Source organism: Phycomyces blakesleeanus, assembly GCF_001638985.1.
Source record: "Phycomyces blakesleeanus NRRL 1555(-) unplaced genomic scaffold PHYBLscaffold_47, whole genome shotgun sequence".
NCBI lineage: Eukaryota > Fungi > Mucoromycota > Mucoromycetes > Mucorales > Phycomycetaceae > Phycomyces > Phycomyces blakesleeanus.
The window spans coordinates 103,190-116,918 of NW_017265174.1; the positions used below are offsets into that span (position 1 = coordinate 103,190).

General features: G+C 41.5%; 4 protein-coding genes across 4 annotated transcripts; all 4 read right to left on the reverse strand.

The window, feature by feature from the left end:
• Nucleotides 1-4,760: 4,760 nt before the first annotated feature.
• PHYBLDRAFT_160862 (hypothetical protein) lies at nucleotides 4,761-5,461 on the reverse strand. The gene has a single exon (XM_018434276.1). It carries the CDS (start codon nucleotides 5,304-5,306, stop codon nucleotides 5,151-5,153), a length of 156 nt encoding a protein of 51 aa, XP_018283302.1. The 5' UTR covers nucleotides 5,307-5,461; the 3' UTR covers nucleotides 4,761-5,150.
• A 285-nt stretch (nucleotides 5,462-5,746) lies between these two features.
• On the reverse strand, nucleotides 5,747-6,848 carry PHYBLDRAFT_160863 (hypothetical protein). Its single transcript, XM_018434277.1, has 3 exons — nucleotides 6,373-6,848; nucleotides 6,161-6,306; nucleotides 5,747-6,074 (listed from the first exon to the last, which is right to left on the reverse strand). The coding sequence occupies exons 1-3, from the start codon at nucleotides 6,458-6,460 to the stop codon at nucleotides 6,063-6,065; spliced, it is 246 nt and encodes an 81-aa protein (XP_018283303.1). The 5' UTR covers nucleotides 6,461-6,848; the 3' UTR covers nucleotides 5,747-6,062.
• A 1,086-nt stretch (nucleotides 6,849-7,934) lies between these two features.
• On the reverse strand, nucleotides 7,935-9,354 carry PHYBLDRAFT_176304 (hypothetical protein; the record flags this gene model as incomplete). The annotated part of the gene is made up of 2 exons (XM_018437728.1): nucleotides 7,935-8,163; nucleotides 9,104-9,354. 2 exons carry the CDS (start codon nucleotides 9,352-9,354, stop codon nucleotides 7,935-7,937), a joined length of 480 nt encoding a protein of 159 aa, XP_018283304.1.
• Nucleotides 9,355-11,690: 2,336 nt separating this feature from the next.
• Nucleotides 11,691-13,066, reverse strand: PHYBLDRAFT_184181 (hypothetical protein; the record flags this gene model as incomplete). The annotated part of the gene is made up of 3 exons (XM_018438897.1): nucleotides 12,503-13,066; nucleotides 12,243-12,422; nucleotides 11,691-12,113 (listed from the first exon to the last, which is right to left on the reverse strand). Exons 1-3 carry the CDS (start codon nucleotides 12,617-12,619, stop codon nucleotides 11,691-11,693), a joined length of 720 nt encoding a protein of 239 aa, XP_018283305.1. The 5' UTR covers nucleotides 12,620-13,066.
• Nucleotides 13,067-13,729: the final 663 nt, after the last annotated feature.

Consider the following 13,729-nt stretch of genomic DNA (forward strand, 5'->3'; position numbering starts at 1 on the left):
GTGCAGAAAATAGGCATCAATTTGGCATTCATTTTCTTTTTCGACTAGAAAATAATTTCGTTAACATTAATTCATAAAAGTTACATTAACTATTATTCTCTTTCTTTATTCTTTATACCTTTAAAAATCCTTCAACTCTCAAGTCACTCGACTTGACTCACTGCTACTTTCCCTCTATTTTTGGCGTCCTATACAAACAGTGCAGAGTCAGAAGCACTAAGAAAAAGGCAATTTTTTTGTACAAGTTTTTATTTCTGACCGGTCTTGGGTTACCCAGTAACCGTAGTCAACAAGATGTCTATTTAAATATGTGTGTTGTATTTATTTTACTATTGAACTGAAGCTAAATTAATTTGTAGAATTATTACAGGGAAAGAGGAGGGAAGATTGTAACAAGAATTATAAAGCAGACGAAAAGCCAAAGGGCCATATCTATCATGGTTGCCTTTAAGGGAATCAATAATCGCTGATGTGGCGTAGGTATTACAGTCGAATATACAACGTCAGCGAGTGCTGCCATAATGCCAGGAGGAAAAAGCCTAGTATCTCTAGTATTTTGCAAGTACTGACGTCCCAGTTTCAGATCGGGGATGTGTCAGTGTGATATATAACCACAAAACGTTTCTGACTCTAGGCTAGTTGCGGGATCTTGTATTTTTCCAGCGCTTATCACCAGAAGACCTACTTCATATGACATGAAATCCAGAAATTCCGGCCATCTTTCATATCCAAATCGCATACAGTTCAATTGGGAGAAGGGAACTTTTCACATATAATGTGATCAAGTCGAGACCAAGTCGAGGTTGAATCAATTAATAAACACCGCCAAGCTGTGTATGGGGGATCCGTAAGTCTTTGTGATCTCAGCGTTTCAGTAGCACCAAATCATATTGTTTTTTTTTTGCGTCTACCACAGGTTGACCATGGATCGCCCACAATAAAACCAAAGAAGATAAATCGATATCCCCCTGGGTATTCTCTCTGTTGGCACTTAAAATGGGCTCGCATATTCGAGCTCATAACCAGCAAACCATTAGTCAATCCGGCTCGGCACGCTATTGTATATAATCGAGTACTTGCTGTGGGTGTCTCCGGGAGCAGTTGACATGCCTCTGTGTCCCATCATTATATCAGATACAATATATCTTGCCTCTGCCCTCAAAAACCAAGAAGAATCATCTGACTTTACAATTGGGTGTATAGAAAGTTGTAGAATAAACAATAATGATATCGGTCAGGGGACAAAAGGATGGATGTAACTGTGAGTTAACGTGTATATTATGATAGGATTTTCTAGCAAAGACAAGACAAACGATTGTCCCACGCCAAAACGTTCTGTACCAAATTAGTCGTTGTATGTACACAAAGTGTAAAGCTGAGGATTGATGAAAAGCATATATCCCTCGGAAACTGCCCTGGTTACTGTGTCAATTAAGTGCCCATCCAGCAGATCGCAGAAAGAAGTATAGAACATACGATCGGATGACCATCTGAAACTTCCGCAGACAATAATTAGGCACAATAGTCACGCACAGGAAATATCAGAGTCTTGCAAGCAGCTATAAATTTGATATAATAGATTTTCCTCTAATAGATATTCGTCTTAGCCAAAGTATGTTGACAAACTTTTCCGTTTTGCAAAAGATCCCCTTTAGAAAACTGTCACGTTATCGCGGGTGACTGTACAAAGGGTAGCCCAAGTACATCAGTGCCGTTGGTGTATCTTCGTCATGCCATGGGATGCTTTCCTCGTCTCAAAGTGGTTATCAACTAAGGTGGTTAATACTTATCAGAGATAAGGCCTGAGCTTTTTTGCGGGTTAATATGGGCGTTAGAGGCCAGACCATAGATTCTTCTTGTTCAATCAAAGTAGGCTACTCTTCTAGACCCCTGGAAAAAATCAAAAGATCATCTGCATAAGCTAGATGTTTGAGGGAAGGACTTTCTTACTGTGGGACATTACGTATCGATGGGCAATGAGCGACATGATATCTACCAGTTTGGTGTAGGATCGAGCAGCCCAATAAATTAGGGCCAATGATTATACGGCGGAGCAAGGATTTAATTGCCAGGTTGAAAAGCATTGACAAAAACGGATCACCTTGCCTCAATTCTTGTTGTTGGGGAAGCGCGGTGACTGACCACCCATTGATTTATACATGAATCTGGGTTTAAAATAAAAGAGAGTAGATAGAAGATACTAACTGGTCCGGAAATCCAAATGCTTGCAGTACTTGTTTGATCTAAGTCGGATGCATTCTATTGTAAGCCCTTTCTTGTTCAAATTGAGCACCTAGTGTCGATGATGAGAAGGCCAAAGCCTTGAGGTACGTCATCAGTATTCGGATAGTCCATCCATTATCAGAAATCAGTCTTTGACAGAATACTTTGAAGAAATACTTCTTCCTCTGCTCATCATTTTCCAATCGAGGGGTGTTGGACCAGAGGAAAAGGTATCTATGTCTTTCTTCAATGGCAGGTACAGTTTCATAATCAATATTTTCTGATTCTATCCGTCGATCCTCACTGTGTGATAGACGTGGGACTGTCACACGTTGTGTTTGGTGACTATTAGTGGTTTTCTGATGTGTACGGGATGCTTGTTTATCATATTCTTGAGCAGTAAGTTTAATGACTCTTTTTTTAAAGAAAAAATTCCACTGAACCTGTGGAGTCAAACCACTACACTGGAAGTAAAATAACTTGTCAAATGTAGTACGTAGAAGACGTCGAAATCCGGAATTTTAGAGAGAGAAAAGAATTAAAGCGCCATGTGCCATAACTAGGGGCATGGTCTTGGATTGCTAGGTCGACGGTTAAGAATGAGCGGCAAGTACAACATGGAGATAAATGCATTATTCCGGTGTTAGCCAAGCGAGGTCGAAAAGACACATGCCCAAAACTATAGTCTATTGTGTAACGAGTGTCGCTCCGATGGAAAGTAGGAATAGCCTGTTCCCTCACAGTATCTTCATACCATGTATCATGCAAATAGTTAGCAAAATGGGCTCCGAGTCAGAGAACTAAAGGTTGCAGCGTGCGGGGCTGTCTCTTATGAAGGTTAAGAGTAAGGTTCCCTAACATAATCCAGCTGCAAGTATGTATCATATCGTGGAACAAAGTCTTGACGCAGGAGTAAAACCAAGTGCTCTCATTCCGGGTAGCTAGGCCATATATATAGCTACAAAGTGACAAATAGTGTGTAGGCTTGGGCCTATTATAGTAGCATGTATACAACGGCGGTCAACCATGACAAATTCATCCGAGAGTTGGATATCGGGGGTTGGGTATATTACAGTACAGTGTCGAGTGAGGATGGAAGATGAGTGCCGAAAGAGATGTTGTAGCAGGGTGATGTAATTAGGAGAAAATTTAGGACTGGCTTCAGATAAATGTGTGACTTTTTGGATTGTGAACATATCGAGACCAAGTTCTCAAGAACATATATATATATATATAACAAACACTAATTATGTCTGTGGGTAGTCAACCTTCAAAATGCTACATCAATTTAAGGTGGCAATCTGCAAGTGAGACTTATTCATGCTGGCACAATTCCATGAAATGAATTTCGTTCAGCGAGAGCTTTGTCGAGCAAGCTATTGCTGTGGGTATTGTAATGTCTCAGAGTAAGAAGTCGTTAAGATTTACGTCTCTTTCTGTTGCTGGGTTTAGTGTTCAATGTAGGTCGCACATCTATAGCAATCATGCTCGGACGAGGGCGTGGCACTAAAGGTGGAATTGCAGCATTCAAATTGTATGTAGGAGATAAACCTTTCTTCTCTATTGGATACAGTTGTTCTTGAATTACAGTTGTGCCCTTTTTTTCAGAATTTTTGACATGGACAATCAAGAAACCCACTTTTCATTGTTTTCTCCCTGAATTCTACAAGTCTTTTTTGGCTTTATCTTCATGACAATGTCCTTGACTTTAAACTGTTGTTTTTCTCTGAGGTTCTTATCATAGTTATATTTTTGTCGCTCTTGGTTTTTTTGTAAGTTTGTTTTTACATCTTGTTGGATTATTGGAAGGTAATGATTAGAATGTCAGATCCATGTTTTTGTAGGGTGCAATTTTATCTATGACAGGTTGAAGTCGCCGGTGGCTGGTAAGTTGGCTCGTCTAGCAAACATTATCTCAAAAGGTAATTTTCCTGTTAATGTTTGTTCGGCCGTATTGATAGCATAAGTTACGAATAATAGCTATTCACCCCATTATTGGACGTCTTTTTTTTTCTGCGTAAATTGCCAGTGTTGTCTTAGTAGGGTTGTTCATTTGCTCTACCAAGCAGCCTGCTTGATGGTGCTCAACGCTTGTTATTGTTATGGTTATTCTCATTCATTGGCATACTATTCTCATTGCCTCTGAGACAAAGTCAGTTCCGTTGTCTGTGAGGAATCTTTTCAGTACCACGTATAGTAGAACTACTTTGAGAGTCAATACGTGAGCAATCTTATTCGAATCGAATCGAGGCAGAGCGGCTGTTATCACCCATCTGGTTAGGTATTTCGCTAGCACTAATAAATATTGGCTTCCTATTTTAGATTCTGGCAGAACTACAATATAGACGTCCTACAATCCTCCCAAAAAATGAACCTTAAAACTTTATAGGTTTCCAAGCTTGTATGTGAGTTGGTTGTAGTGAAAAAAAAACTCTGGGTATTTTTGTGCATATGTCTTTGTGTCAGTTACAATCGACAATCACTGAAGTATTTGGGACTATTGCTGTGTTAGTGTCTCAATATTGGGAAAGATAGATGCTTTGAAAGTGTTATTCAGTAAAGAGAATCAAAACAATATTGTTTATATCTGCTACTATTAAAATCCCTGTAATTCAAATCCCCGTTGTGTAATGCTTGGCTGGTTTACACTCTATAAGTGTGTAGTGTACGTATGCTTGGTATGTAACAGTTCCGGAGATTGTTAGACTGCTCGGTTCATTAGCAAGAAGGAACCAGTGTTTGGTCGTAGAGTCTGTTCTTCACCAAATTGTGATGACCATACCACGATCACTATCCATCCATGCTGCTGTGTTTTATTCAGTATTTCATCATGGCCAAAATGGCTAGCTGCTGGATGAGCGTGGATTGACGCAAGAAATAATTGGCGTATTGGGTGAGGGATCACGATAGCGAGTGCCCTGAGATTTTTACCGGACACGCCCCTTTTCCAGAAGAATTAGTTTTCCTTGAAAGTTTGGAGATGTTTGATCTCCGGTTAGCACATTTGCTGCTCTCGTATCATATTCCTGCTTATAGTCCGGCTGTTTATTTGAGCGCTGCTCTGGTTGAGACTGGTAAAACATGCACAACCCAATGCATCTGCGTCTTTATTATAAGTACCTCTACAATGTACTACAGTAAACTTGTAGGTAATCACATTTGCTACTCAACAGGCTATTCTACCCCTTGGACTCTTGGTTGTGAGTATTGTCTTTAGTGTTGCATAATTCATGAATTCAGTCAAACTCGCTCTGTGGATATAACAATGGGGAAATCTTAATAGCCATACTACAGACAGACATTATCTTTCAGTTGTGCTATACTTCCTTCCGGCGAGTAAGAGAGAACAGCTAGCAAATACGACTGGGTGGGTCTCTTGAACCAATTCAGCTTCTGTGCCGGTGTCGCTGGCGCCGGTGTGTAGTTCATATGAAAAATTGGAGTCTGGATATTCGAGTTGCGGTAATTTTGTTAGTTTTTCTTTCGATATTTTGAAAGCATTGTTATTCTCGTCCCACGTCCAAACACCTTCTTTCTTTAACAATTGGTATTCTTGAATGGCTATCACAGAAATATTTGCAGAAAAAAAAACGATGATAGAAGTTACAAATGTCTAAAAACATCTGTAGTTCCTAAATCGTAGTAGGCTTGGGCAAGTCTTGGAAGGATCTAGTCCGATACCATTGCCGGACACCTAATACCCGAAAGACTCGGCTTCTGTGACTAATAAATGGCACTTCTTGATACTGATCTTGAGGTTTCATTTCACTAGTGTATTTAGAACCTTTGAGATGTGTACCATATATTCTGTTTCGGTTGCGTAATAAGTCAACTCATCGTCAATGCAAATGGTAGGGAAATCCAGCTAATAAAAGATTTGCTGCATGAGGCATTGTGAAATGGCTGGGCAGTTAGTAACGCCTAGTGGCATTACGAGGAATTCGAAAAGACTCTTCTCCGTGGAAGATGTAGTATTACATATGTCGCCTGGACTCATGGGAATCTGCCAATAACCGGACTTGAGATCTAGTGTCAAGAAATATTTGGCATAAATCAACTTGTGTAATAGATCATCGATATGTGGTAAGGGAAACTAGTCTTTGCGGGTCACATCATTTAGTGTTTTATAATTGATGCAGCATCGTAAAGTATTGCCTGGCTTTGGTACCAATATCAGCGGGGAGCTCCATAAACTATTACTTGGCCGAATAACCCCTTTCACCAACATCATCTCCATTTCTGTGCTCAGGGCTCAGGGCTCAGTTCTCGGCTGTTTACCGCCTGTACTGCGGGGAATTAATAGGAAGACTACCAGATAGATACTGACTACACACTAGTGCATCTGTGATGGCTTGTTCTGGGCTACCATCGTACAGCTCAGGGTATTTTTTTGCAATGCACTTGGTTTTCAGGGAAGAGTAAGAATCGTGTTAGTACTGTTGCTACTGACTGAGCTTCCGTCTTTTCTCGTATCTAGAACCTTATTTACAGTGTCGAGTACCTTTCCATGCTGCTTTGGTTTTTTTGGTATTGAGGAACTAGTCCTGATATTTATTGTGTGTTAAGAAAGAAATACAAATGTTTTTGGAGTTTTCTGAGGGGCTTTAAGATTTAGAAATAAAAGCCCAAGGAAAGTGTATTTTAAATCCAAGTCAGAGAAGATGTGCGAAACAATGGTGTCTATTTTAGAATTAATCGAGGAGATGTGAAAAGACCGGATGTCGAAGATAAAGCTTCAGTGAGTGCACCACAGGGCCAAGATGCTGCTGCTAATAATTTGACATGGCCGAACATGGAAGACAGGTAGTGGGTGGTCAAGGATTTCCAGAGAGAAGATTGTGGGATGAATATCAAATGTCAATGGGGACAGTCCAAATTATTATTATTTTCAGGGTAGCTTCCCATACTGTCCACTTCTGTGGGCACTGGTAAAGGACACGAGAGAGAGTGTCTACCTCAGACAAGCAAATGGGACACTTTTTAGTGACAAATATGGTCGGAGCACAGTTGTATAGGGTGTACTGACACGACAAGGAGTTGAGTATAGAGCGATAGCATATGTTGCGGGAGGTGTAATGGGAGTGGAAAGCCCCAAAATGAACGCCATTGTTTAGCTTGCAAAGGGAGGAGTAAAACTAATAGCTTGTGATTTATTATCAAAGGATTAGCTAGCAGTTGCAACTCATGGTGGTCATTGGGAGGCAATGTAGCGCGCCAAAGGAAAGGCGTGAGCTCAGTAGCTGTATTTTCTATATCCTGAAACAGCCTATCTATCAGACATGACGATTTAGGCCGTTGAACTTGCGTTTGGGAGGGGATAGCTTAGAGGCTCTAATCAAACATAAATGCACCAGAAGCATTAATGCGCTTCCAACCAGAGGTGTTAGGTGCAGAAGAAGCTGTGTAGGTTACACCATCCAGCAGCTTCAGAGAAAGACAAGTGGTGCAGCTCAAAGTGAGAAGAGAAAAGTTTCATGTGATAGAGTCCATAGCACACATGAGAGTGGAAAGTGCACCATTCTTTGTCCTTAAAGATGTGATTCGCAGTATTGCAACCAACAAATGAAGGCGAGGGTCCCCAAAGGACTTGTGTGGATCAAGAAAGTGCTTTATTCAAGGGGTGACAAAGGATGCCGATGTTTAGTTGTCAAGAATAGGTTGTAGCTATTGCATAGTCAGTACTTTCTGTTGAATCTGCGAGTCCAACACGCCTAAGCCTTTTTGCAGTTTCTGAAAACATAGAAGACAGGATCGCCATAGAGAGCATATTCCGCCGGAGGAAACGGCCTAAAATGGAACAGAGTTTGTCGAAGAACCTTTTGAGGACAGTTTTTATTCAAAGAGCATGCCAAACACAGGAGAGAATCAACGTGTTCACGACAGTAGCTCGACATATGACCGAGCGTAATCACTACAGGCGCATGCCACAAGACGATTTGACTGTATTCGGAAGTGAGGTACAGAATTGATCTCTTTGTGTGACAAATGATATCAATGGAAACCCTAAGTACGTGAGAGAAGCGGGATAAGTACGATCGTGTCATAAGGTAATAAGCTTTTGCCGTAGGTGTGTGCGCCACTCTGATAGTGAGGCACCGGACAAGGAAAAGGCTTGTGTCTTGTGTATGTTAATTCGTGCATTTGAAATTCTTAAGTATCCAGATGTCTGTGTAAAGTGCCAAGGTCAGAAGGTGACTTGGGAAATATGAGAGTGTCATCCGCATAAGCCAAGTATTTGACTGGTGGTGGTGAGGGCTGGTCAGTGTGGTCGTCGGTGGATAGACCAAATCCTGGAAGAGAGCTATCGGCGGCTAGTAGGCGGAGCAAAGGTTCGAAAACAAAGTTGAACAGAACAGGGGACAGCATATCACATTTTTGAGAACTCGATTTTGTAGAATTGACGCCAACAAAAAACCGTTGACATTGATTGACATACTAGTGGATAAAAGCGATTATGGGATACAGTGCACTATCGTGTCTAGGAACCAGAAGTTTTAAAGAACTAGTCTCGAATACTCGGGGCGTACACGATCATATGATATTTCTTGGTCAACCATCAGACCAATTGAGGTATCAGAAGTGTTTTGGGTGTATTCTATAGCCATGCGAGTCATGATCTCACTGTCAACTATGAACTGTCCCTTCACAAAACCAGTTTTGTAGTGATTGAAAGAGTTTGAAGTATGGATAATTTGGGCATTCAGTATACGAGTAAACACTTTTGCGTTAGTGTTGATCAGTGCGATGGGCCACCAATTTTTTAGGACTGGAGAGGTCCCCTTTCTTTGGGAGGAGTGACAAGTAGGTGGAGCTACAAGAAGATTGAGAGGCTTCTTTGTCGAGAGCGCCATTATGAATTCTCGTTAGAAGTGTGACATACCCGTCTTCACGGAATAAGAGAGAAAGAATCTCGTAGGGCATACCTTCTGGGCCAGGGCTGTGATGGTGGGGGTGGCAGTTGACTGCTTCCCATATACTATTAAATGTTAGTGGAAGTGTTATGGAGGATTGAGTGGCTTCACTCAAGAATTGCTTAGAAGAGACATAGCTGAGTAGATCTCCAACGGATGAATCGTTAATTGGGTTGATACTGTACTGCTTTTCATAAAAGTGCGTGGCCGCATCTGTCATGGTAGCGGGCGTGGTGCACAAGGCTTCTTAGACGGGGTGACGCAAAAAATGTATAACTTTTTAATAGCCTTTGCCAAAACAGTTCTTTTCAAATACCCGGGTGACCGTTCATCGTTTTCTCTCCAGTATTATTGGGCCTTTTGGTCAGTATTTCGACAGTTTCTTGTTGAATAATGAACAATTGGCGTTACACAATAGAAAGCTAGGTGTTGCGGATATTTTCTATTGTAAATTTACGCATTAGATGGTTACGTTTGCTTTGAAGGGCCTTCTCTTGTTGAGTCCGCCAAGCTGTGGAACCACAAGAATGTTTCTTAGCGATCCGTCGGACTTGTGGTATAAACATCACAATTGAGTGAATAACAGACTCTGCAACCAAACACTGGTTCCTTCTTGCTAATAAACTTGACAAGCTAACAATCTCCAGAGCTATTACATACCAAGCATACGTACACTACACACTTATACAGTGTAAACAAACCAAAAATTACACGACAAGGATTTCAATTACAAGCGATTCGAATAGTAATAGATATAAACAATATTGTTTTGATTCTCTTTAATAAATAACACTTTCAAAGTATCTATCTTTCCCAGTATTGAGATACTAACTCATAAACAATCTCGAATACCTCGTTTTTCACTATGAACTGTATCTTCTTTAAGAAGATGACCAGTAGATTGAACATCACACCTATTGCACATGGTTCCAGCTCAAAGGCTTCCATCATTAATACTCCCCAGATGAAAACCATTATCCCAGCTACTTCCAACAGCAAGGATTGAAACGTCAAAGCAAACATTACGAAGCCACTCATCTCTAATACCTCCATTGGCAATGCGTCCATCAACAACTTTCCCACCAGCAACGCCTCCATTAAAAACGTTTCTTTTGAAAATACCTGCGAGTTTGAAGGTACTATCTTCAGCGTCTCCATCATCAGGGAATCAGTCATCAAACCTCCCGTCGCCGACACATACCTTGACAACTCAGAAGACTACTTTAAGAACATGGGCATTATTCAGGACAGCAAAATTCTAGAGGAACGGGTTAGGTATAAGTTGTGTGAGGACAAAAACGAAACTGAATCTTTCCACGATCCTTTTTTCTTTTAGTATTTTATTGACCTTTTGGCATGCTCTGGGTGCATATTTTAAAATGCCATCAAAGTGGACTTGGTGGATTTGAGAGAAAATAAGGATCTGAAAGAAAAGATAAAGGCTGAAAGTATAAAACATGAGCATTTGGTGAATAGGGAAGAGACAAGAGTGTTAAACTAGTGCTGATCTGTGTTTCTCGATTACAATAGATGTCTTCTGTGCAAATACGCCAGCAAGAAAAGGTTGCTCATCAAATATAAACTTCCTGTGCGCACTCGATATGGTCTTGGCAGTGGTAACAGAAACGATTATTTGAAGTTTTGATCAGAGGAACGTGGGGTGAAAGTTCCACGGGTCAGGAGAGGGTGGGCATCATCAAGGTTCCAGAATGGACAAAAGCGAGAGAGGAAAACATTCCACAATTGAAGCTTGACAGAATATCAAAAGAAGAAGTAATACTGATCTTCGGTGGCGGCATTGCACAAAATGCAGGAAGAGCTAGGGAAGCGAAGGGGCATGAAACGTTGCAAACGCTGTTTTGTTGCGGTTCGATCCCAGAGCAATGTTTACCAGACAGTTAGACAGTGGTGAGGAATAAGGACGGACCAAAATTTGTGCCATTGGATGGATAAGCTGGGCGGTGGTTTTGATGTTGGGCGAATATGATGACTTAGAGACCCAGTGCAGGCTTCACCAAACCTAGCATTGTCTGGTTACACCAAGGACAGAAGAAAGGAAACACCGGGAGAGGTGGGGTCGGAGGAGTCACAGGGTCGAAGGCAAGAAATAAACCAAGGGCAGTGTACCATACTTTCAGAATCAAGCTGCCAAAAGAATTGGCCAATATAGTTACATGCCCAAGAGAAGGTACTCCGAGATTTGCGGGCGAAACAGCTATCTTCTTTAATCGAAAATGCATCAAACACAAGGAGTGTTTTGAGGCTCAAATAATATTCAACAAAAGGTGGTAAATACATACATAGAAAAGCCAGAGGAAAGTGTTGAACTACCGGTGGTTGCAGGCGTAGGTTGGATGGGAGTAAGGCTGAAAGAAGTGAGGTATTAGCGCGATGCGGTGGAAGAAGTGAAGTCGGGAAAGTTGCAGCACTACAAAGGAACAGAAGTGCAATACTAGCAATAAGAGCCATAAAGTGTAATGAAATGAGAAATTTAAGGAAAGGTAACAGAAATGAGGGAGACGAAAAAGAGTGATAGTGCAATATAGGAAGAATCCATCATAATCGAAGAGCTCTTTGTTGATAATCGAAGTCAAGCAGATCCAAACCCCCATATTTGCGTGGCAGACAGAGAAACGGCCAACCCGAGCTACCAAAACCCAGGCGCAGCAACGAGCAAATATTGGTGCGAATGGCACCAAAGAAAGATAGTGGGGCAGGAGTCGCATATAGTACATGAAATACCGAGCTGAGAAAAAGTGAGTTCGTCACAATACCTTTACCACGTATGGACAAGCATCTTTGAGATAGTAGCGTGCAACGGTCACCAAGCTGGACCAGTAAAGCAGCACCGAAAGCTTCAATCTGGGAGATATATGAGCCCAATGAAAAGCCTAGGTAACTGATTTTAGTGGTGGAGTGGCGGTCATGGAGACTGTGGATATCAGCAACATCTAGTACAGTGCCCCAATCCGGATAGAACTGTCAAGACATAGCAACAGTAACCATCTTGTGGAGACTGACTTTCGTATTATATGCTAAGCCAAATGTATGCAAAGGGTTTAGTAAAGTATTATTATCGGCGGGCAAAGAGAGAAAGACAAGAAGTACATCGGAATAGGCGAGAAATCTGAGTAGAGATAGTGAGAGAGAGGGACAGGACGATGAGAGAGAGGGCGGAATCAGAAACTGGAAATTACGGATTGATAGAGAAGCAAGAATGGATCTAAGCAAAGGTTTGAAGGCCGAGTTAACAAGTAATGGAGAAAGGGGATCACCCTGACGTAGTCCCTGGCTCAGTAAAAAAGAAGAGGATATATGGCCATCCACATTTATGTAAATATGAGTAGAGAAAAAAAAATACTGCATACAGAGTCGACGAGCATGGTGGTAAATCTGGTCCTGGCCATGACCAGACAAAGGTAGCCAGGGTAGACACGGTCATAAGCCTTCTCCTGATCCAAAAGAAGGGTCAACACAAAAGTCATTGGTTAGTTGGGTATGCGACATAGCGAGTCGTGTTAGCAAGTCATTGTCTGCGATCAAATTCTCCGCCATAAATCCAGTTTGAAAAGGTATACTAAGTGGGCCAATACCATAGCATAAATGGAAAGTAAGCATTTTGGTGAGCAACTTGGCGTCACATTTTATCAAAGAGATTTATTGTTAGTTGTGGAAGGAGGTCGTGTCACCTGCCTTGGGGAGGAGAACGAGTATGGTTTCCAGCCAGGAGGAAAGGAAAGCACTACGTATAGAGTCGTTATAAACCTGAACTGCAATTGTTTTGATGGTCGTATGAGAGAAAAGCCGAGCCCACAATGGGTATGGCAAACCATATATGCCGCGGCCTGAATTGGTGGGGGGTAGCTTTCAGTAAAGCAAGGATTTCGTCCAGTGTTACATCAGCAATTAAATTAGTGGATTAATCTGCAGGGAAACGAGTAGAGTATGGGAAGTTGTCGATAAGTGTGTGTGTAGCGGAATAATCGATGGGTTCCGATGAGTAAAGAGATTGGTAGAAAGAACGAGTATGGCCAAATAAATCAGCAGAGGGAGTGTAAGTCACTCCAGTAACAGGATCGACAAGTGAAGAAATACTTTTGGCGGCGTCTCACTGTTTGAGTACCCTAAAAAAGTATTTGGATGATGTCTCACCAGCTTCACACCACTTAGCACCAGATGTGGTAGCTAGGGTGGATGCCCGAGACAATTGTATGTTAGCGAGCTGATTTTCAATGTTAAGTTGAGAAGAACAGGTATAAATCTCAAATCCATTCCTATCACGACGAAGATGGCGTTCCTGATTCTTGAGTCGACGCTAAACTCGTTTAGAATAAGTGAGGACGGGCTGTTTGATGAGCTGTTCGATATTATTCCAACGAGAACCAATAGACGTGTCATGAGAGAGGAAAAAGTCAGCCTTATCCAGAAATGCAGTAATGAGGGCATCAAATTCATCATATTAGAGATATTGAGTGTTGAATTTCCAGACTCCAGGACCCGATGGGCGAGAGAAAGGAATGGATACTGCAGGGAGGCAGGGATCAGTTGATGAAGGATTAATAACTGTTATGTTAGGACGTTTGGGGACAATGCTG

What these genes read in the sequence shown, in the direction of transcription:
- PHYBLDRAFT_160862 (XM_018434276.1), bottom strand. Translation starts at nt 5,306, where the DNA reads ATGTTTTACCAGTCTCAACCAGAGCAGCGCTCAAATAAACAGCCGGAC.
- PHYBLDRAFT_160863 (XM_018434277.1), bottom strand. Translation starts at nt 6,460, where the DNA reads ATGGAGATGATGTTGGTGAAAGGGGTTATTCGGCCAAGTAATAGTTTA. An exon ending in GGTACCAAAGCCAGGCAATA is followed by an intron (nt 6,307 to 6,372) that starts CTTTACGATGCT and finishes AGTTTCCCTTAC; the next exon opens with CACATATCGATGATCTATTA.